General features: G+C 36.0%; 2 protein-coding genes across 5 annotated transcripts in view; both read right to left on the bottom strand.

Moving 5' to 3' along the window:
* tead3b (TEA domain family member 3 b) overlaps positions 1 to 13,283 on the bottom strand; it is a 33,361-nt gene extending 20,078 nt beyond the window's left edge. The window contains exons 1-3 of one of the 4 annotated variants that reach the window (XM_079378013.1): positions 13,123 to 13,283; positions 12,696 to 12,752; positions 212 to 463 (exon numbers count right to left, since the gene is read on the bottom strand). Coding sequence is in view for 1 of the 4 variants with exons in the window: in XM_079378012.1 (XP_079234138.1) it covers positions 212 to 218 (7 nt within the window). In the remaining 3 variants the exon portion in view is untranslated. Of the gene's footprint in view, positions 1 to 211; positions 464 to 12,695; positions 12,999 to 13,122 lie in introns of those variants that run through there. The other 3 variants (XM_079378015.1, XM_079378014.1, XM_079378012.1) reach the window with 3 other exon arrangements.
* A 2,169-nt stretch (positions 13,284 to 15,452) lies between these two features.
* LOC306844738 (tubby-related protein 3) lies at positions 15,453 to 24,594 on the bottom strand. The gene is made up of 13 exons (XM_079377100.1): positions 24,490 to 24,594; positions 21,908 to 22,031; positions 21,718 to 21,822; positions 21,028 to 21,153; positions 20,823 to 20,933; positions 20,580 to 20,738; positions 20,070 to 20,155; positions 19,751 to 19,918; positions 19,179 to 19,291; positions 18,963 to 19,071; positions 18,761 to 18,859; positions 18,444 to 18,615; positions 15,453 to 17,463 (listed from the first exon to the last, which is right to left on the bottom strand). Exons 1-13 carry the CDS (start codon positions 24,502 to 24,504, stop codon positions 17,330 to 17,332), a joined length of 1,521 nt encoding a protein of 506 aa, XP_079233226.1. The 5' UTR covers positions 24,505 to 24,594; the 3' UTR covers positions 15,453 to 17,329.
* Between the last annotated feature and the right edge of the window lie 716 nt (positions 24,595 to 25,310).

The raw sequence follows: 25,310 nt of genomic DNA, 5'->3' as shown, positions 1-25,310 counted from the left end.
GCTTATTTATAAGAATGCAAGAGAACATAGATCAAAAATAATGATAACAGCAACTATTTTATTTTTGGTGGCAGGGCCTGTGAAAATTTGAACCACTGGCCCGATCGGACCAGTTTAAAAAATTGTTAGCATTCAGCCCCGGACTTGACGAATGTTGATGTAAAAGTGGAAAACAATTTTGTGCAGACGAATGCATTACATGCTCACTTACCGTACATCTTTCCCTCGTCCGACAGGATGATCTTGCGCCGGCCGCAGGGCGGATATATAGCCAGTGCCTCCTGAAAGCTCTGCTCGATGTCGGGGCTCCACACGCCCTCGGCGTCTCCATCTAGGGCCTTGTCCAGCTCATCACCCCCATCCTCCAGCCCCTGCTCCGGGCTGCCGTTGGCACTCCACTTGTTGGACGCAATGGTGCCGGCTCCTACCGGGCCCTGGCACGAGCCCCCACGCTACACAAGTACTGCGAGAAAAAAAAACAAAGAAAGAGAGGCAGAGAACGTTACTTTATTGTGGACATAAAGATCAAGCTAATAAATCCTCTTTCAAAACCGCTCCCTTTAGTCGTGCGCAACCATAGTTTTCGGCACTGGCTGATGAAGACAGCAGCAACTGTGACTCTTATTACCATTTCCTCTTCTCAAACGCTTCCAAAACGACAAATGAATTTTAGACATTATATAAAGCTCCATTTAAAAGGATTAGATAATTAGGACTGGCCTGCAAAAATGCTTGTGGTCGGGAGCACGCGGTCCAATGTGGCCGTCTAAATGTCTGAAAATGGTTAAGGGATCTTAAGCGTTTTTCAGGCTGCCTCTTTTTGCATGGTATTGTTCATGTGGATTGGGTCCCGGGAGTCACTGGTGTGCCCACATATTTCATTCTTTTATTTCACTTTCTGCTGATGTTGACGAAAAAATGCAGCTTGGGTAAATACGGCCGACTCCGATTGAGATCTTCCTTTGGGGATATTCAAACGCTCTGGTTACACGCACACTGAAAGAATAAGCTTGACTTGGCAGCCCAAAGACACAGAATGAGCAAAACAACGGCCGGGAGAGCGTTGGAATATGTGAGCGTCCTAATTACTTTTCTACATTGCAGGCCTCAGACCTCAGCGCAATCTAACGCTGCGGGGAGGACAATTAGCAATGCATTTCCAAATTGCATTTGCCTCGCAGGTGACACGCAACACCGTTCATCCTGTGCAATCAGGATGGTTGCAGTCACTGGATGTTCCCTAGAGAAGTTACAAAATTTCTAATCCAGCAGTAGAACCAACATTTGAAACAATTACGCATTAGTTTCTCAAATATACACTTAATATCCTGTACAGACTTTTTATCAGTCACACTGCAAACACTTAACCTCAAGCCTGAGCTACACTGCATTAGGCCTATAATACAAAACAGTCAAAATTGAGTTATAAAAGACTATGATCTAGAATTAAAGCAAAATAAGTGTAGAAAACTTAGTGCCAAAATGCCAGGGTGATTTCAGTAGTGCGTACTTTTATGGAATTAACATTCATTTTGTATTTGGATTGTCTCTGTATTTTTTTTAGCTTTTTTAACCTTGTGTAAATTTCCAGATTGGTCGGAAAAAGGTGTAAAATGCAAATCACTACTTGTAACATGAAAGATTGCATTAACAAACATTTCAGTCATTTACCTTTTTTTTTTTTTAACAAAACCCTCAGGAAAGCAAAAAGGAGAGAAGGTCTCTTTGGGAAGAAACATGAAAGAAATAAATTGCAAATGCAATTAAAATAAATAATTTGATAAATAATGAGATATTGTTGATCACAAACTGTCAAGCAGCTGTTATTTTATTATCATTTATACACCACTATAGCATTTATTTATATGCAATTTATATTTATATTTATTTATATATTGAATTAAATTTTATTTTTAATATTTTCAGTGTTCATTTTCATTTTAGCTTAAGCTTTAGTAACTTTGTTATGTCCTTTGATAATTTTTACAATTAAATTTTTCATTTATATTCATAGCTTTATATTTAGCTAAGCTTTTACTTTACTATTTTAGTTTTAGTAATTTTAGCACGTATGACTTCAACTTATTTCAGTTATTTGCCAAGGCAAGTTTATTTGGGGATTTTCATCTAATATTTATATTTTATTTTAGCTTTATTTCAGCTAAAAATCATGCACACGTTCATAAACTTTGATTGCTGCTCACCACTAACCATATCATACTCTACAGATCTATATGTAGTGATTTTGTGAAGTAACACAAACGAGCAAACTGAGTAAAAAAGACATGACTGCATGCTTTGAAAAAGCTCTTCATTTAGTGTGTGTGTGCGCACTGTGGGAGAGGGTGAGAGACGAATGTGTGCACGGGGAGCGCAGAGAAGCCATTCTATTGGAGAGTTGGGCTTAAATTCCAGACATGTCCTTATTAAGGAAGTGCGGCGTTAGTTCTCTCTCTCTCTCTCCCTTATGTCAACCGAGCCCCCTCTTGCTCTACCCTCTTCCCCACCCTGAGCTCCCAAGCACTCTGCCCAAATAAGGAGAGGCGAGCAAAGGATGAAGGGAGGGGGAGGCAGAGGAGGGAGGAGTGTTGGAGTCAAGGGGTGTCGGGGGGGACAAAGCAGGAGGGAGAGGAGGGGAGGACTGACCAATTTAGACATCTATTCGGAGTCTGAAAAACAGTGAGATTGTTTTGGACAAAACGCAACATCAGCACGCCCGGGGACTTGAGCGTTCTTGGCACTCCTGATAAAGAAAGCGCTAGTAGTACAGCCTGGAGTGGCCTGGATGTGACTTATCAATGCAAACATTTTTAAATAATAATAAAAATTCATGTACTGCGGCACACTGAAAAACTTTACTGTGAGGTAATTCAAAGATGTGGTGTTGAAATATTAACATTAACATGATTTTTTTTTTTTAAATACAAATAAATTTGACTTAAATAGTAATATTTCAAAAGATACTATTTAATTAAATTAAATAGTAATATAAATAAAATAAATTATATGCATACATATAACAAGACACAAATTTGTATAATGACATGGATGTGACATGAAGGTGATTTATGAGGACATTTCCCCATGTCCCCATATTTCAAAAGGCTTATAAATCATACTTAATGAGTTTTCTTGAGAAAGTAAAAATTAACAGTTTCCTGTAAGAGGTAGGTTTAGGTGCAGGGTTGATGTAGGGTGATAGAAAGTGTTGTTTGTACAACAATACGCCTATGGAATGTCCCCACAATTCACAAAAACAAACATGCGTGTGTGTGTGTGTGTGTTTAACAACACTTTATGCTAATCCCACAGTGGTAGTAAATAATAAATGCCTAAAAAGTTATAAATTCAAATTCCCAAAACTGAACAAAAATAAAAAAGAAACAAACCCGCAGTTGCAAAACACACTGATGCAATGCCTTGCCAACATAGAACAAAGAAAAACAGTTTATTTTTAATACTAATTGCAACTAACATCTGGCAGTGCGTTCTGTCTCTATCTCACCCTTTTATCTTAAAGCAACATTGCAAACATGAACTTTCAGTTTCTTTCAAAAAGAGACATGGCAAGTGAGCAAGAATAAGGCCAGACGGACACAACTGCAAAACATCTGTTGCAAAACAAACACGCTCATCCTGCAATGCTGAAGGACATTCAGCTCCATGCGATGCAGCCGATGCATACACACAAACTTCATTTTCCCATAAGGCAGCTGGGACTTGAATGACTTGGCAAACAACTGGCACAGGCGCACAACCTCCTCTTTCCCACCTCCTCTCTCTCCCTCCCGAACCAAACAGAGCTCTCAGTCAGTATATAATGCTGAAGAATTTCCATGTGGTCCAGGAATGTAAATAATGCAGTGAAAGCCATGCAGCGCACACATTCATTCAGACGCCCATTGAATGAACACAAGCTCTCCCTGCCCACTATCTCACAGAGCTCCAACACAGTACGTATTGTTGTCGGCTGAAGTACTGAGTTGGCTCCAGCAACGATTCTCCGGGATCACCTGATTCCTCACGATCCCTGTAGAAGAAAGCCCAGGGAAACTTGCTTCAGTATGATCTAATATCAATTACAACACATGGACTTACAGCCAGATTTTCCTCAAGCTGACACTTCCAACCATGGAATCTGGCATGGCCTTATGGAGGAGTTTGGGGGGACAGAAGTTGCCAGACTATTCTTACCAGAATCATAAAGACTTAGTCATGAGGCCGTTCCAGGAAAGGGGCACTGATTGAGGTTTACTTGGTGGCCTTTTCGGATTTTCCTTTCAGAGAGGTTGTTTATGACTCAAAGTCAGACATTGTGGTCACACACAAGATGCACATGTACAAGAAAAAGAGGACTGAATAACAAGTGAATGGTGAATTCATGACAAAGCACATCAAATTACACAGCTGATATATATGTTTTCACTGTAGTTATGGTGAAAAGATTCAGGCATGTTGATTAAATGGTGGAATAATTGCTAAGTATCATAATAAATTGTAGTTTAAGTATAATTTAGCTAGTAAATACACTGCTGATGAAGAATAGCAACAAAGCTTGGTTTATTAAGAAACACTCATGCCACCAAACTACATTTCCCATCATTCTCTGTGAGTGAGAGGGGGAAAAAAAAATACACCGATAAAACATCAACCATTATCAATTATATTGCATTAACGCTAAAAAGGCTTCCTGTTTCTTATTCCAGAATAAGAAATATGAAATCGTCCAGAAAGTCATTTTAATTTTAACCAAAACTACTTGAAATAATCAATTATAAATTTTTTTATTTTGAAGCCAGTATCGGTTATCAGCTTCAAAAAATAATTTAATAAAAGATAACCAAAAACTTTTGAATTGGATATCTATATCATCAACCTAATATCAATCCGAAATCAAAAATAATGTAGGCCTACTATAAACTATTTGAACTATATATAGTTTAAAAAAAAGTCCATTTGTATTTCATTGGATGTGTGTATGTATGCATGTATGTATATATTATATACATACATACACGCATACAATGAAATATAATGGACATTTTTAATTAAACTAGAAATAGAATAGAATAAATACGATCACAACTGGAAATGTGATCATATTTATCAGTTTAAACATCACCCTATTTTTCCCAAACATGGAGGATTCTCAGGAGAAATCAGGTTAATCAGAGAGAGATTCATGACTCAACCGTGGGATTTAATCCAAATCTGGACTTTCCATATCCTCAAAACAATTTTACAAGAAGTCAGGCTGTCACAATCACAATCCCATTTGCGTAAATGTGCTAGGTTTCTCAAAGAAGCTTTTAACAGAACTCATCCTGCATCTCCAGTTTTATAAAGTCTCTTCTAGTCTCAATAAGTCATCGTATAACATTTCTGGGTCTCCGCTAACTGACAGAGGAGTGGAGGGACTTTCCAGCGCATGGAGCGAGCGCTGGAGTCCATCTGCGCGTTAGTCATCCCAGGCAGACATTTTTGGCGGGAAACAAGCGAGTGGAGCATCCTGTCCAGGAGGGAGGTCTTCACGCTGTCCTGCCAGCAAAACGTTAATGGGAGCCAACCCTAACGACCAGAACCTACCTTTTGTTTTTTCTTCTGTTGGACGCTCCTGTCAGATATGAAACCTAAACATAGAGATGTAGAAGACCTGGTGGAACTGAGCTAAGGTGTCATTTAAAAATGACGGTTCTTTAGTGCATCAACAGTTCCATAAAGAACATTTAACATCTATGGAACCTTTCCAAGGTTCTTTATAATCAAAAAAGGTTCTTTATATTATTTAAATGTTCTTCACTCTTGAAAATAAAGGTTCCAAAAGGGGGTTTTCTGAGCAATGACATTGAAGAACCATTTATGGTTCCCCAAAGGACATTTCAGTGAACCGTTCTGAAAAAAATTTAAAAAATTCTTAGTCTAAAGAATATTTTAACCTATTTCCACTATAAATAACCTTGGAAAGGTTCCATGGATGTTAAAGGTTCTTCATAGAACCATCAATGGCAATAAAGAACCTTTATTCATTTTTAAGTGTATAGCCTACACTCTTAAAAATAAAGAACTTTTAGTGGCATTAATAATTCTATGAAGAACCTCAAGTATCCATGAAACCTTAAGGTTCTTTATGGTGGAAAAAGGCTTTTTAGATTTTTAAAATGTTCCCAACACTAAGAAAAAAATGGTTATTTTAAAAACTATCCAGTTAAAGGTTCTCAGAGGAACCCAAAGTGGATCTTCTATGGCATAGATGCTAAAACCTCCTTTTGGAACCTTGATCTTTAAGAGTGAGGGCAAAACGACTTAGAATTAAAGTATTTACAAGAGCAAGAATCCCCTTTTTTAGTATTTGAACTAATGCACAAAGCTCTTTCAACAAATGTTTTCCCTGTCGAACGCAACTCAGAATGTGAGATTTGTTAGGAAACTGTTGCAGCTGGAGCACTTGTTGGCAATAGTCGCCCCCAGGGAGCGTATCCCTCCGGGCAGCCTCCACAACACACCCGCCCTTCACTCACGCAAGAGCGTACACACCGAATACTCTTCAGTGTATTCGGCTCCTTCTCAAAAACACACACACAGTCAGCAGTGAGAGAACAACAGGGCTGGACAAGTGTAGCAGCAGCTGCTGGTTGGGTTCAGATTACAGATAAAAGACGTTTAGAGCGCCTCCTTCTCTTCTTCTCATTGTCCGGCACTGATTTCCAACTAGGGCCAAAAGCTCATGAATCGCACTTCCTACTGGAGAGGAAACTCATGTCAGACCATCCCTTACTAGTATGATTCATCAAAGCAGAAGATAACCTCTTAAACCAGGCTGAGAGAGTATGACTCAAGCTATTCTTGGAAGGTTGCATCTTCCCAGCATCACTTTTGCCTTTTGTGGCTGGCATATGAGGATTAATAGAAAGCACTTAGTTGTTAAAAAAACACTGATTTATACGCAAAGCATACTGTATATGCAAATCTGATGGGTGCGTGAATCAAAATCTGAGAATGTGATTGGTTCAAGCTTTTTTTTTTTCACACTTCAGTGTCTGTTCACATGATCGTCGCGGCAACCCAAGTCTGAACATGTCTGAAGGAACGGATATACGTGGGCCCAAGACTGACAAACGTAGGCAAACCTGCCATGCGCTCTAGTCTGTTTCTCTTTTTTAGCTCGTTGGCTTTGATGGTCTACACACCGTTTATGGCCTTCAGACCCAAAGCCACACACCAGGAACTGACCATCATAAAACCTATAGGTGGCCAACATTAGAAGGTCAACTTAGTTTAACTAGAACTACATATACTCAACGCTTAAAAACAACACAAAGAAAAAAAGGAATGCACCAATATTAAAATTCTGGCAAATAACTATAGTCATGTTATGGCCAATAATCAATAAATAGCCAATATTAAATATTATTTCTATACTATTATTCTATCTATTCAGTTTATTCTATGTCTAAAAAAACAAAAAAAAATCAACCATTTAAAATGCAAAATAGGCACTGGAACTTCAGTGTACAGTATGAAAAAAAATTAATGCTCATTTTGAGATCTGACAAGATTACATTTAACCAAAGTTTGTGGTCTTTAAAAGATAAACTTGAAGTTAGCATCAGATGACAACAAAAGAAAAATAAAATGTAAAAAGGGAAATGCACATGCATTGCCCAATATTAATGATAACATTGGAAAAAAAAAAAAATCAAATGTATGGTATAGATAAATTGGTACCATTTGAAAAGAAATGGAGTCAGCATTTCATACGCTACACAAAAGTGAATACTTGGTCAACTCAATGTATGTGCAACCCCACTGTACATTTTTGCTTAAACAGTTAAACATTGCTTAGTAGTAAAAAATAAAAATGACCATAGTAAACTAACGAGCAGTAAAGCAATATCATTTACATTTGGACACGTCAGAATAATGCATGATGAATTTTGTTTAACTAGTAATATCTGCTTACACGTAATTGCTTAGATACGTCTCAGATGTGATCTTAATCATGTTTGATATATTTAATCAAGTCCTGCGGGTCAGAAATAATAGTGAATTTTTGTTTAAAAGTCAGGGAAAAGTCAGTGGCGAGACATCGCCTCAACACCCTTCCAGGACTAATAGCTTGTCTGAGAGACTAAACCCTTTTGGTCTCAGCACATCTCTCTTGCATATTATCTCTTTCTACCATTCTCCAACTCCCCAATCACTTTCATTCACCCGCTCGTTTTCTTTCCCTCTCTACGTTTAGCTCTAATAAATTCTACCCTTCTCCTCCAATAACTTCCTCTTACTTCCTCTCTGGCTCGGCACTCAGGAAACAATCAGAGCTGTTGAAGAGGCTGTGAGAGAGAGCGGCTCGACAGACGAGAAAAATGTAAAATTACCAAGACAGAGAGTGAATTTAGGGATAAAAGGCTCTTAGTCAACTAAGAGCACTAAAATGACTCTTTACATGAACAGAAGCACCTCGTGGAAATAACCCTTGATGCATACCAGACAGCTAAACACGAATCTCTGCGATATTAACAACTCCTGATTCCTCACTTTCAACATTATCCACCGGGGTGACTTTCCAGGGCGGCCGTCTGCTCTCAGATCTCTCCATATGGTTTACTCTAGTCCCGATTCAGTCAGCAGAGGAAAGACTGACACAAAGAGCGCCGCGTGCGCCAGAGGACTCGCTCAAACGTCTGATTCAGCACTTTCCGCGGAAAATCGTCAGGCGAATTTGTGAAGGAGTGCTCTTGCCTGACTTGGTCATTTAGTGGCTGAGGCAGGGGCTCGAGCCAAACCCCACAAAAACCGAAAAGACATGCATAAAGAGACGAACGCTCACAGGACTCTTGGGATGGCAGAGAGAAAGAGGCCCCATGTGCTGATCTCAGAGTCACACTTCTATGCCAAAAACAGAGGAAGACATAGATACAACCTACTCACGCTCATAAACCGACAAAGATTAGGTGTGGAAACCGTTTTCACTCAGAAATTTCAATTAACTACAAAGAAACAGTCTTGAAATTTTAAAGACTGAAATAGTATTTTCTCCAAAAATCTTTGTTTTATCTTAGTTTAATCTTAAGTATTATTTACATTGAAAAAAATAATTTATTCACCAACATGTCTTTCCAAACTACAACATACTTTCTTCTGTGGAAAACAAATGATGATATCTAAATGGGGTCTAAAAAAATGTCTTTAATTTATCAAAATATCTCTACAGGTTTGGAACAACATGTGTGTCTAGATTCCAATATAATACTTAGGTTTTGGTGTTTGTTTGAATTACTAATCCCAAGCATGAACACTATGTATATGTTCATTCAAAATATAATACCTTTGTGATATGACATGACAAAAATGGCAACAATGTTCACTGTAATGATTGTCACACTCTGCTAACCACCACATGAAAAAGCTACTTAAAGAATGACAAATAACTGCAACCACTAGACAGAAGGCCAAAAATGATCAACTTCCTTTTTCAATTCAGATTATTAGATGCAATTCAGGTGCATGTTTGCATGGAACGTAGCTGACTGCCGCGTGAACCCCGGTGCCCTGCCACAAACAGTTGGTTTCAAGAACAACTGGAAAGTTTAGCAACTTCAGACAGACAGAAACAAAGGGAATGCTGTTCTAGACCACAGCTCGCCCCTCCCTCGAGTCAAAAATGGCTACGGACAAGCCAAAAAAATCTTATCTGCCAATGCCTCGCGCAGGAAATGTATGTAAACAAGTGTCCCGAGAGCGGGCATTAATTTCCAGCGCAATATAAACACGCTTTCATGGGCCGTCTCTCCATCATAATTAATAAAGCATAGCGACACATTGTGTGTGCTTTGGCTCCCGTCTCGTCCCAGGCTCCTTCAACCACAACGTGGAAAAGGACTTTAATTTGAAAGGGAAAAATTAAATTTTGGGGAACTGAAGACCGTATAAAATGTTTCCTTCTGCAAACATGGGGCGGTGAGGAGGCCAAATGGCAGCGCATCACGTAAGATGTTCTCTTTCTCCCAAATGCTTGAAAACACACACACAGAGCTAGAAATTTGTTCAGAGCTCTGTTGACAGACAGGTAAGTGGTCACCATTTGGAGAGCCACTTCTGCGGCGGGTGCTAAAAGGCCGCTTCAGTCCACACAAATGGAAAGAGGCTCATTACGCTCTCAGCTGGGCCCTTAACACAAACCAGCTAAAGGAACTGTCAACTGGCCAGCAACATAAACACACATGGCACAAACAATCTGCTCCGATTGCACACTCTCGATCTCTTAAGGTGGATACGCTCTGGACTTTCTGCATTGAGAACGGCTAGAAATGCCGTGGAGATGATTGCAAACTTCAGGACTGGTTTGGGGACTGGATTGAGAGCTCAGCGCAAGAACAAACAAATCATTAAAACTGATTTGTTAGCTTATTAAACAGTAAAGCCCTATTTAGAGCGGGAGAGCAAAAGCAGACGTTGAAATGACGTGTCTTCGTTCGGCAAAGCCTGACAGCGGAGGGAGTTCAGGGTTCGTTTGTGATGTCTGAAAAAAAATAAAAAAATGAGAACAGCAAATTTTCTGCTGAACAACAAATGTGGCCCATTGCGGAAGCCATAAAAGGCAAGGTGTGGCATCTGTTTAAATGCACCCCCCAAAAAAGTATGTTTGCTTAAAACGTGTTGCCCTCAAAACAATTGGGAAAAAACATACAGTTTTGCATAAATTAATATAGAAAATCACCTCTGCTCCAGTGCAAACCTCGTCAACAGAAAAAAACATGTTCTGATTCAGAATTCTGTGCAAAACAATACTTTGGAAATCTTTTAATTTCAAAAATGTGCTTTTGCAATCTTTAAATTGTATTATGTGTAATTTCAGTATTATGTGCCTTCTGATCTTCATCAATACTGACCAATGAAAATTGCATTAAGGGACAACTAGCACTAAAACTAGACAGCTTGAGCATTCCTATTTACCCGAGGAATATATAGACATTATCATTTTCCAAAAGAAATTTCCGTACTGTGGTTACTTACAGTAAATTGCGCATATCACGTAAGTGGCAAATTCCAACACAGGTTGCATGGAATGCATGCCACAAGCTAAACTAGACTAAACTTCCTGTACCACACTTAGTTAAGAAGCTGTGACATTCAGTCATTTGAAACTGAACCTCTGATGTGTAAATCTCTTTTTGGGTTGTTTTTGATCAGATAATGGGGTAACATCTCAATAAATTTCAGAAGACACATATGCAAATGTGTTTTGGAGTCAAGAGCAAGAAAAAGATTTGGCTGAGATTTGGCTTTAAATCAAAATGTAAACAAAAAAATTGGAATAAACAAATTTAACTGCAATTTAGTTACTTCTACTGTTGACTAAACAAAAATCACCACAACATCTGGTCTCTTTAAGGAGATACAACATACATTACAAAATTATTTCACACAACAACAATCACTTTTACACACAGCCTGACCTATATCTAGCTACATTTCAACCTTTTTATCGAGAAGCCCAACCTTTCTAAAAGGAGGTAAAACATAAGACAACCTAATCAAGCAGCAGAACTTGAAGAGGCAGTTTGGGCTGAACTGACTGAGTCCAACCTGAAGTGCAGCATTTCTGTTTAACGAAACCTGTCCATTAATAGTAACTCAGAGGAACAATAAAAACGTGGAGACTCACTTACATATGTGTGGGGTGAACTAATAACTAATTAACATATTCATGTGAAGGACTAAACTCAAAATACTTCGGTCTCACCCACTCACCCTGAAAAAAAAGATAACTGTAATAAAGAAATTAATACACAGTTGAGCCAGAAATATTTGACCAGATTAATTAACCCTCTTGTTGTCCTATGAAAATGCATCCCCCTGTTATCTTTGAGTCAAATTTTAGTCACATTAAAATGTTTAAATGCATGAGGGCCTAATGTATTTAATCTGCTTGCAAAGTATATGATGCGGAAAAAATAACTAATTTCATAGATTTACATAAACTATTTAAAGCTGTACAACTTTGTTGAAAGGCAGTGATTGGTTCTTCAACAAATTTGGCCATAAAGATCAGATGATGAGAAATTGTCTTTTTTGTTGTTTAGATATTACTGACAATGTCACAAATCCTGGAAAGGACACCAAAAAGGGTCAAAATTATCTTTAAAGTAGAGAAGGGTTAATATTGAAAGGCTCAATCTGCGGAAATATAGCTGTTTGGGCGGTAAGATCACTCAAAGTCACTGCTTTACCTGAGGAAATCTGATCTTTTTATTGGCAAAAATAGTTTTAATACTACAAAAATAATGATTATTGAATAATCAGTAGTATACAAACATTAAGATAAAATTCCATACAAAAATATATATTAAAAAATACTGAATTGGGTCTTGATAAACCAGTCTGGATGTTACAATATGGAAAATTGCCTGAAGGCAAATATAAGTTTTTTTCCACAGAAATCAGTTATCATATCAAGTTTTATAATAGCTAAATTATGTTTTTACGCTATTTATATAGGTTACTGAGTCAACACTATACTTTTTCCAATAGTGTATTTTTTCACTTCACACGTAATGAAGTTCTTTAGTTCATGAAAAACATAACTTTTAATGCATTTCTATACTTTTCACTTATTCACGTCACTAATAACCTCACACAAATCAGTAAATATTAAATCTAGTAAACGTCAAGTGAAACATAGTCACTCTTACCTGATGATAAAGTAGAAAAAGGGGTGAAAGATCTCTCCAAACACTTCTGACAAGTCTCTGGAACAACAAAACCTCTTTCTTTATTTTCAATCCCACATTGCGTTTGCAAAACCCTGCTATGAGGGCAAATAAGAGCCTTTGCAGAAGAGCATGCCATTTTCGGCTCAACTTCTACGCGCAACAATAGAAGCATTAGTTGAAACAATGTTTCTAATTTAAAAGTCTAATTCAAAGGCTAAAAGTTCCCGGCTATCACACTAAAATCGCCCTCCTCGCTCTCACACTTACAGCATATCTCACAGCATTCTGTCCCTCATCCCACCCAACTCAGGGAGTTCCGAGGAAAAATGCAAAATATGACAAAGATCTGAAAACTTCGCATGAAAAACGCGATCAGACAAAGGGAACGAGTGAATCTAAAACTCACCTTTATTGAGAAACACCTCTACCGAGAGAACTGGACGAGGTTTATTTCTTTCAACTTAGGTTTATCTTGGTGCTCTATTGTTTTCAGTAATATTTCTCCCGGTTTGACAGTAAAGGTGGAATGCGAAGTATGGGTTTGGTATGAAATTCACGCACTTCAGTGGAAAACGAAGGAGGGAAAAAAAGTTTAAGGAGGGGCCACCGTTGCGCGTCAATCAACACGGCTGGGGGCGGGGACTTCTGCAAAGGCCCGCCCACTTTGGGCCACAGAGAAGAAAAGAGAAAAGCTGGAGGCTACTTACTGTACATTGAGTTATAAATACCAAGTTTAGATTAATATAATAACGTTTTCACCAACAATTATCGTTGATTAGATAATATCTGGAACGTAGTCTTGTTTTTGTGGATATAACATTCTTATTTTGGAATTTCTGAATGTATATTTTAAAGTTTAGGGTCACAATTACTCATTTAAATATGTGAAAATAAAACATGGAAATATGGTTATTAAAATAAATACTTATATAGCCTACTCAATAACTGAAAATACTAACTAATTAAAAAGTTTAGACAAAGATTTGGAGTAATTAATCAAATCTGCAAATTTAAATGATAAAGTAAAAATATGTCAAATATCCTACTTAAAATAAAATAAAAAATTGGATTAAAAAACTTGGAATAAGTAATAAAATCTGTGTTTCAATAATCCTAATGTTCTATGTTTTTTAATAACACACACACACACACACACACACACACACACACACACACACACATATATATATATATATATATATATGACACTGGAGCACAAAAGCAGTCTTAAGTCGCTGGGGTATATTTGTAGCAATAGCCAAAAATACACTGTATGGGTCAAAATTATTAATTTTTATTTTATGCCAAAAATTATTAGGATATTAAGTAAAGATCATGTTCCATGAAGATATTTAGTCAATTTCTTACTGTAAATATATCAAAACTTCATTTTTGATTAGTAATATGCATTGTTAAGAACTTCATTTGAACAACTTTAAAGGCGATTTTCTCAATATTTAGATTTTTTTGCTCCCTCAGATTCCAGATTTTCAAATAGTTGTATCTCAGCCAAATATTGTCCGATCCTAACAAACCATACATAAATGGAAAGATTATTTATTCAGCTTTCAGATGATGTACAAATCGAAAAATGGTTGGTTTTGTGGTCCAGGATCACATATATATATATATATATATATATATATATATATATATATATATATATATATATATATATATAACTCATTAAATGAGTTTATCACTGTATTTCAAACAATCTGCAAAACCAAGTGATTATATTTGCATGGTCCTCAGACCCTTAGAAGGCCATCATCATCCTCTTCATCGTCAAGGAATTCTAATAGAATCCATTCAACATTCCAGAGCGATGAGTGTGAACAGTGAAACCTCTTCACCACAACCAGCGTCTCAGGGGAGCACAGCAGTCAAACTCAGTGATGTAATACGCTGGAATAGAGCCTAAGATTATAATGCATGTATGCTCCTTTAACATACGTCTCTACAGGCGTAGAGCTCCGTCTGTAGGCCAAATCTGAAACATGTGAGTATGGTCCAGAGTAAAGATTAGCAAAGTAAAGTTAAAATATTACAAGGGTTACAAAAAGCTACTGGGACAAGATGAGGAAGCATTTGAAACTATCACAGCAACTCTGCGTGGTAAACTTTTCTGAGACCTACAAGTTTGGACAACCAACCCAGCAGGCTGTGACAGATCGTCTGGCCTGAGGCTGAAAGTTTAAAGAGAGATCCCCAGTGTAATATCACAGCTAAAGCTAAAGCGATACTAGTAGCACAGAGATTTTAGTTCTGTCATACAGTTCATTCATTTGGCCTCATGCTATGACTTTATCTTCAAGACCTGTATTTTTTTTTTTACCTTACCAGATTTAGAAAGGCATTTAAAGTCATTATAAATCAGCATTCACAACTCATTGTACTTGCATAATTTTCCAAATCTACTGTAATTTGCTATTATTGTCGTGGTATTTATGAAATGAAAATTAAGCATTAATGTTAAATAGCTATTTGGCTATTGGTTAACATCAGTGTTCAATGTTAAAGCTGCTTTGGTGGCATAAAGTGAAAAAGAAAGTTATTTCAAAAAATGTAAAAAATGTACAGTTGAAACATGGACAAAATACAGGAATGTGCAAGAATGTACATTTTTATTCCATGTTGACTTTTTAGTTTTTTTTATTTAAACTGTCAAAAGCAAAACCTTTCACACATCCATCAAACACCCAGAAATAAAACTCTTAAATGAAGCACATTTTTACAAACACTTTTATTTTATTTAAATGTATTGCATTTTCCTTTCTACATTCACATTAAGTAAAAATGGAAGAACAAGACTAATTACTGTTGTCTGCACGGATTAAGACAGTTATGGGTTTTTATCAAATACATCCTGTTACACAAATAATCATAAACTACAATGACACGTACAAGGCAAAACAAAACTATTAACACCAAATGTTAGGTGTTCACATCTGCATCAGGTGATAGTTCACGTTATTCCTGTAATGACACTTATTAATTATCATCTTTGCTTGAGTAAGCAAGAACCTGCATGAGTGGTTGAGATGTTTGACATACTCCAAGCATCAGTCAATGATATTGCATGTGCAATCAGAAATTTACTATCAGCTTTGATAAATCTGGACCTTGCTTTAATCTTAGGCTTTCGGCACACTTGCACAGACAACAGCTTTCTTGCTTGCTTTCAGATAAGCATTCTTAACGGTTACACACACAAAACACAGCACAACTGCCCAAAATACATAGAAATGTTTTATAAAGGAATAGTTCACCCAAAAATTAAAAATGTAAAAAAATGTACTCATCCAGCCAAAATGTAGATGAGTTTGTTTTTTCATGGGAATAGATTTGGAGAAATAGTATTCCATCACTTGCTCACCTATGGATGCTCTGCAGTGAATGGGTGCCGTCAGAATGAGAGTCCAAACAGCTGATAAAAACATCACAATAATCCACAAGCAAGCCAATCCATCAATTAACATCAAACCATTGCTTCCGGCTGTCAAACTCAGTTCCTGGTTGGAGTTTAGTTCCAACCCTGCTCCAACACACAAACCATGTAGTTTTAAAATAGGCCTGAAGGACTTGATTAGCTGGATCTCTACAGGGCTGTGGCCCTCCAGGAACTGAGTTTGACACCCTGGGCTAAAATATGAGTCCTCTATTCACAATATTGCTTTCTTCAGTGAAAAAGTTGTCTCATCTGAATCGGGAGAGAAATATGCAGAGATCAAGCACCACTTTCAAAACCAAAACAGCTCTAAACTAATTTGCTGATTGATTTTGATGTGAGAGGGCAACAGGAGATGGACTTTTTCACTGGTGTGTTTATGGATTATCATATTTTAGCTGGAAGCAACAGTTTAAATTCAAAATGCCCTTATGATGGATTTGTTTACAAACACGCAGCTTTTTGCTTCACAGGAGTTGTAACTGATGTAGTGTGGATTATTGTGATGTTTTTATCAGTTGTTTGACTCTCATTCTGACGGCACCCATTCACAGCAGAGGATCTATTGGTGAGCAAGTGATGAAACGCTATATTTGTCCAAGAAACAAACTCATCTACATCTTGGATGGCCTGAGGGGGAGCATTTTCAGCAGATTTTCAACTTTGGGTGAACTATTCCTATAAACAAAGTGCTTTTTCTATTCATGTTTTTGGTATGAGATAACACAGTTTTTAACCCGATTTACTAAAATGTGAAGCAGACAATATTAAAACACATTTTTCCTAATTGCATTGTATGCATAACCTAAAACTAAAACACGATCCATTGTTTCTTTTTCCCTTTTTAAACACACGCCACGCCTAACGTGACCTCCTCACCTCTCCAGTTTTCAAACGCTCAAATCAAACATCTCAATGCACTTCCTCCCTTCTCAGTTCACCACCTCTAAAACCAATACTTGATTTTAGCAAAGCGGATATCACCAGCAGATCTCTTTGTGGCATGTAAAATCATGCAACCTCACAAGCAATAGTGGCTTTATTTTACAGATTTATGGGTTTCGGTCTTGTTGTGATTTGAGCTGATGCTGAGTGAGAACGTTTCCCATTTGCTGCGTATGACGAAATCACAGAAAGACACCAGCAGGATGTCTTTACGCTTTTACTCGCAGGCGATTTTGCCATCAAAACTGGAGAGAGCGATGGCAAAGGCTTGCACGGCACACAGAGGATACCTGTAGTCTAGAGTGAAGGCATCGTCTGCTACTCTCCCAAACTGCATCACGATGTAGTCCTCTGAAATGTAGCACAAAAAAGGGTCATGCAATGACACATTGGCTTGGCAAACATACCAATAACATTTTGCATGTATTTTACAACATCAAACTGTTCAGAGTGCTGATAGGCACTGCATATTTCACAACGTATACTGCACACTTTGTACTATTACTATTACAAATAGCGAAAGTGTATGCAAAGTATCAGTATGAAATATCTTCAAATATGATTATTTTGCATTTTTAATTCATTTTTGTGTACAGATGTCTTCACTTTTGACAGTTACTAATCAATACATATTAAAATAGCAGCTAATATTATTTCTGGTACTTTTGTTACACTGGAAATGGATGGTGAAGTTAAATGCATTGCATTGTGGGATACAGTGCATTGCATTAACAAATTTGGCAGACACTTTTTTCGGTAACACTTTATTTTAAGGTGTCCTTGTTACATATGTTACATGTATTTACTATTATAAGTTAATTATGCATAATTACATGCAAGTAACCCTAAGCCAAACTAGTTAATTAATTACCTGGTAGTTAATTAATATAACTCAGTACTTAAATGCATAATTACACTGTAACAAGGACATCTTAAAATAAAGTGTAACCTTTTTTTCAACTCAACTTCAAGAGCATTTACAGAAGTACAGAAGTTATAAGTATTTGCCCCATGATCATGTTGATTTTAGAAACTGATTTTAAAATTGAAATAATAAATAAATGCTAAATAGAAATATTTAAGAAACTTAAACAAATCAATAAAAATGACAAAGCACATGAAATGATTCTAATTAAAATTAAAACAGTTTATACACACTATAATACTACATAATAATATTAAAATACTCTGGTTGTATTCCTTACATTTGTAATTGCAGTAGTTCTGCATAATGCAAAATATAGCATTCAAGTATGCCTTTTCAAACTTACAGTAACTTTTGTTTTAGAGAAATATCAACAGCTCTGCAGAGATATGGCTGAGTTACTTACGGTCTTTGTTATGCACAATCTGGAAATTTTTGATGGAGGCCTGTGTGACTCTGCCGTTGAAGTTTAACACGTGTGACGCCGTGTCTTCATTCCACACTGGCGTCTTATTGCGCAGATCTATCAAGTTTTCCATATTTCTGTTTTGATGTCTAATGAGCAAGCCATCATTTTCCTGTTGGGAAGCAGTATATTCAGATGTCATTTTAAAAAGTAAATAAAATACATGCAAATTAATAAATAAAAAGAATTATAATTGAATTAATTAAATAATTATGTATAAATAAATCATTATAAATAACTATTTGTTTTTAACTTACACTACGCGGTCGTATGGGGACTCGTTCTCCGTCTTTGGTCATGCCAGGAATAATTACAATCATCCGCCTTGGTCCTTTCATGCCCAAAACATTTGTTTCCTAAAGCCACAATGCAAATGAATGTTAGTCAAATATGCCATGCATTAAATAACTGATTAGTGTTTCAACCAAAATTACAGTGTTACAGTGGATGTTGCCTTACATAGATAATGGCTGCTAATTCCTGCCGTGCGTTAGACATGTCCGGCAGAGCTCTGTCTGGATGCAGTGCATTATCAAACACCGTGAACTTAGTTCCCATCAGATTTGACCTGAAATATACATGCAAATCGCCTTTAAATCAAAGAGACTGTGTTATAGACCTCTAAAAGGATCCAAGAGTAGCAGCTATAATGGCAATGTAAGAAAACCCACTTACCTCAGCTTCCCAATGAAGTTTTCCCCTCCTCTGGAGAGGTCAGTCGGGTCAATGGAGATCAAGTAGTTTGAGGTTGTGCTTTTTTTCCTCTTCCTTCCCGCTAACAAAAATACCTGGATATAAGATGGACATCAGAATTAGTCAAATCTGAATTCAGATTATTCCAGACTGATAAGATAAAGATATCGCATGTTTTTTTTTAAAGAAATGAATACTTTTATTCTCTAAGGATGCAATAAATTGATCAGAAGTGACAGTAAAGGCATGTTACAAAAGACTTCTAAAAAATGAAGCGACACAACATTGATAATAATCAGAAATGTTTCTTGAGCAGCAAATCAGCATATTAGAATGATTTCTGAAGAATCACGAAGACTGGAGTAATGATGCTGAAAACATCACAGGAATCAATTACATTGTAATCACATAGAAACCAGTTATTTTTCATTCTAAACATTTCACAATATTACTGTTTTTACTGTTTGATCAAATAAATGCAGTCTTGGTCTGCATATTAAGACTTCTTTTCAAAACACAATGAAGGCCTATACAGATAAATATAGATGTCGTACTTTCTTCTCGTTGTCCAGGTGCAGGTAGTACGTTGGGTAAAGGCCTCGGTCCATCCCTCTCTTGTCACGGGTCACTTTGCACCTCACCGTGACGCCCTGTTGTGCAGGCTGAAGTACGAACTCCTCCAGATTGTCAAACTCGATGGGAGGAGAAGGTGCTCGCTCCTCCTTCACAGGAATAAGAGAGGTCATCTTAGACACGGTTACCATGGTCATCATAGTTCCCACCCAAAAACTACATGTGCACTGTCGTTACTAGAGAAAAATTATAATAAATAAATACCGGAATGAGAATAAAGTGAAATATAAACGAATTCACCTTTTTGCCTTTTTTCCCTTTGCCCTTTTTCTTTTTCTGTGTCACTTCTGAATCTGAGTCTTCCGTCTCTTCTGCTTTAGCAGGACCTGAGGATGAGAAACAATCAAATTAGACATGGAAACAGCCATGTGCTGCCAGTTTATGGAAACAAATCAGTTCAACAATTAATATCTAAATTCCTCACACTATGGTATAGTATAACCCTCCATTTGGTCCCTTAACTGAATTTTTCATTGCTATTCAAAAAAAAAAAAAAATATATATATATATATATATATATGCAATGCAGATATTATTTTATTTATTTACTTACTTATTCAGTGAAGAATTTATAGTAATACAATTATATGTGCATAATTACATAACATATTACAAATAATAAAGCAAAAGTAGCAGGATAAACACATGAAAAACAACATGGAATTTTCTTTATTATTGAATTTATATTTTTTATGTCAGTAAGTAAAATTGTGTGTACCATAATGGCTTTAAGAAAGGACCAGAACTTACTTTTGGTCTTTTTTGTCTTTTTGTCCTTGTCCTTGTGCTTGTCTTTGTCTTTGTCCCCTCCTGTCTGAAACATGGACGCTGGGTTTGAGCTGCTCTTCTTCTTCATCTTGCTGGTTTTGGTTTCTGGTTCGCTCTCATCTTCACTCTCAGATTTGGCAGCTGCTTTACACCACATTTGCAAACAGATGTATTATTCTGAATCAACAAATAGACGTGCATATAGAAGAGCTCTCAAAACATTACCTTTCTTTTTACTCTTGGTTTCAGGCTTGTCTCCGTTTATCTGAAACATGGAGGCTGGTTCCTTTTTCTTGGCTTTAGATTTTCCTTTACTATCTACATCCTCTTTGACATCTTCATGAAGCAAATATAAATAAATCAAATTATTGAATCGAACAAAACTATTATATATTTAAAGTAGTTTAAAGTACATGTGAACAGAGGACACCTTTTGATTTGGACTTCTTGTCTTTTTCCTTCCCATCAGAACTTTCTTTTGAAGTCTTTTTCTTGGTCTTCTTCTGAGGAGTGGTCTCTTCATCATCCTCCTCCTCATCATCATCTTCTGTAGAACCTGTTTTGCAATAAACATATAAGTGGTTAGATATATATATATATATATTTTTAATTCTGGTACAGTTTGCTTTTCAAATGTCATGCTATTATCCTGCTGGAAAGAGAAAACTTTACTATCACAGCTGTTTCTTGCTGTTAACCAAGGCTAATTTTTGGTAACTGAAAAAGCTGAAATAAAATAAAATAAAAAATAAAATAAATATTATATGACAAAAAGAAGCTGGAAAAGCTTTCAGTTTTCAAAAACTGCATTGTAATTGAAAGAAATGTTGCCTTTTGCAACTAACTGCAATAAAATAAGTTGGAATTACTACAAGCTAAATAGCATATAAATAAAATAATAATCATATAAATAAAACAACAACTAATAAAAATGTCAATAACTAAAACTTAAAACTAAAGTTAAAATGAAAACTGAAAATATAAAAAATAAAATATAATATATATACTGTATATAATACAAAAAGATAAAATGAATATCATATAATATGAATAATATAAATAACACTAAGAGGACACTAATATATAAATGACACTAAAATAACACAAATAGGTCACTAACTCTTCTTCTTCTTTGGGGCACTTTTTGCTTTCTTTTTGATTTCCTTCTCCTTCTCTGTTGATTCTTTCTCCTTCTCCAGTTTCTTCTTCTTCACCTTCTCTCCATCTGTGAGGGAGGTTTGTGAGAGTTGTGTTAGCAGACTGACAGAAGCGCAGTGATGTAACATCAGGACATGAACTGTCTGCCGTACTCTGAGTGGCCGGGCTGCTCTCGGCCGACAGATCGCCGCTCTTCTTGCTCTTGGTCTTTTTGGGTTTGGCTTCGGTGCCGTTGATCTCTGCTGGAGTCGACTCGGGCTTCTTCTTTTTGGGCTTCTGCAATATTCTGATGCGTGCAGTTAAAAATTACATTATTGTAATAAACATATTGGACAATTAGCTATTATTAAAAGTCATCAAAGCTAGAAAGTTAAATTACTCACCAGTAAGGATGCAAGTGAAAGCAACAAATAAAAACGAACAATATGTTTGAATATAACACAGTCAATAATAGGCATTTTTGTCATTTTTAGTTTGAAACACATTCATCTTTATATATATATATATATATATATATATAAAATATATAAAGATTATATTATATAAAGATATAAAGGTTTTTTCTCTGAGTTATGCTGTGTATGGGAATACATAAAAATATATTTTTAAAAAAATCTGAAGCACGAAACTGCACACACACACACACACACACACACACACACACACACACACACACACACACACACACACACACACACACACACACACACACAGTTAGGTTCATATATATTTGGACACTGACAAAATGTTCATAATTTTGGCTCTGTATGCCACCAGAATAAAAATAAAATGAAACAATCAATTTGAAAATGAAGTGCAGACTTTAAGCTTTAATTCACAGGGGGAAGAACAAAAATATAACAAAGTGCTAGGAATTACAACCATTCTTATGCACGGTCCCCCCATTTTCAGGGGCTCAAATGTAATAATAAATATTTTGTTGAGAATCCTTTGCAGGCAATGACTGGCTTTCTTCCTTAGTGATGCTTTGCCAGGCCTTTACTGCAGCTGACTTCAGTTGTTGTTTGTTTGTGGGTCTTTCTGCCTTTAGTTTTGTCTTCAGTGAGTGAAATGCTGCTCATTCGGGTTGAGATCAGAAGATTGACTCGGCCATTGCAGAAAATTCCACTTTTTTACCTTCAAAAACTCCTGGGTTGTTTTTTCTGTATGTTTTGGGTCAATTTTTACTATGAAGCACTGCCCAATCAACTTTGCTGCATTTGACTGAATCTGGGCAGACAGTATATCCCTATACACTTCAGAATTTAATTAGATAATAAAATTCAATTATAATACACAATGATTTTGATACATAAGATTGATGTCTAACCTTGTCCCTTTTAGACTTGCACTCTATCCATTTACTGCTCGTTTTCTTAAAAAAAATATATTTTCTAATCTAGCTGTTTTCTTTTTATTTATTATCTAATTTAAAAAAAATCTTGCTACGTGTCTTGCATTAAGCTAACTGAGCACTTGCAAATCATTTCATTTTTGTTGATTTTGATTGCTTCCATTGTCCTCATTCGTAAGTCTCTTTGGATAAAAGCATCTGCTAAATGACTAAATATAAATGTAAAGACTGCATCATCTCTATATCTACTGATATAACAGCAGTGATCTGATGCATAACCACATTATACAACGCATCCTGTTTGTGAGTGATTAAGCTGCAGGAGTCAGTAATGCAAAACCTCACATCTATCCGTTATTCTTCTTTGTGGACTGCATTTCACAAATATGTTTAAGTTCAACCTTTCCACACATCTTTTCACCCTCATGCTGTATATATGGCCTAAAACAGGAGACACTCTGTACTGACTGTGAGTCTGAACGTGTGTGTATGAGTGTGTAAGTGTGTGTGATCCACTTAAGACACAGCCAGAATAAGACTATTAATACCGTCACCTTAGTCAATCCGTGTCATGAGGTGTGGAGGAAAACAAAACCCCTAATTCAACCATATTTCCATTCAATTAATGGAAAAAGTGTCTTAATGGAAATTCAATTAATGGAAAATATAGTTTTGAAATCAATTTTAGCTTAAATAAGGTTAAAAATGAAAGTATTTGCACTGTCTAAATGAACTCGAGTTGTGTTCGTAGGTCATCTTTTATACTTTGAATGAGACATGTTTGCATTTACACTAAAAATTACCGGTCAATCTATGAACCCTTGAGCTAAATACATCATTATTATAAACTTTTTTCTTGATTACAAGGACCGTATCACCATATAAATATGATATAAATCTGCAATGCCTAATATTTCCTACTAGTTCCTTTAGTAATACCAATAGTCTTACTAGTTCTGCAAATATAAAACCTAAATATTTTACAGTCATTTAGCACAAGGTGATAAAGTCATATTGAAATTCATGGCTGGAAGTGTTTGATTCAGTCATTTGCACACGTCTGTAACAAGCTTTGCAGTTATTCACTACAATATCACTGAACTTTCCTGTTTAACTAGGACTAGGAGTGACCTCACTAATTAGACAAGTGTCATCAACCAACATACTAATGACAGCGTGTTCGGTGTGCTTTTTAATTATCCATGTTAAATATATTAATTGGCGTTAAATCCATTCTGTTGACAGATCTAGTTTGCTTAATGATTCGATCTCTGAATGTCCTTCAGAGAATCAACATTTAGATCAGCAGCTATTCGGATGATAATAATAAAGGCCACGACATGCTTTATGCAATCAATCAGTCAATCAAAACAAACTCACCTTTTCGGCAGACATGTCCTTTATCTTCAAACTCTATCCAGTAAAGCTGAACAAAAGGAAGCGAGGCCTCGATGTGGTGGTGCTAAGCTAGTAATGAGAAAGTGTGGAGCTTTACTCCATGAAGCTCCATCAGCAGAAAGTTGCTAAGAGGATTTTCCCACTGACCCATCTGTCACTCACACCACGGCCTGAAGAAGAAATAATACCATAGATGGCTAATTGACAAATGGACGTCAACTTAAAGATTTTAGACTAAACTTTATATATTAGAGGAAAATGTTATGTAGGTTGAAATAAATTTTTCACCACTTTTAATCACCTTTTGCCTTTACTAGTGGACATGGAAGTAGATCCTCTCAAGTTGAATTAATAGATAGAAGTAAAGTCCAACATCTTTCTCATTTAGACACTTGAAAACACCTTATTTATTTACTTCTTAGATAGTTGTATGATTATGGATATTTTGTATGATTCTGTCTGTCCGGCGATACATTTCCATTCATTCATTCATTGCATTTTAATTGTATTCATGTTTATTCGTTATTTATATATTATTAATTTTATTTTATGGTTTATTAATTTATTTTAATTACTTTGCTTGTTTAATTATTTATTCTTTTTCAAATCACATTTATTTATTATTGGATTTAAATTGTATATGCATGCTGATTCATTATTTATATATTATTTATTTAATTTATATATGGTTCATTTTATTTCATTCTTTATTCATTCATTTTAATTATATTTATTTACTTTTTTATTATTTCTTTGCTCGTTTTTTATTTTATTGTTTATTTATTGTTATTCAATATCATTAT

The sequence above is a fragment of the Barbus barbus genome (genome assembly GCF_936440315.1).
Source record: "Barbus barbus genome assembly, chromosome: 25".
NCBI lineage: Eukaryota > Metazoa > Chordata > Actinopteri > Cypriniformes > Cyprinidae > Barbus > Barbus barbus.
Note: the sequence above shows the minus strand (reverse complement) of the source record. Positions and strands in the feature narration are given on the sequence as shown.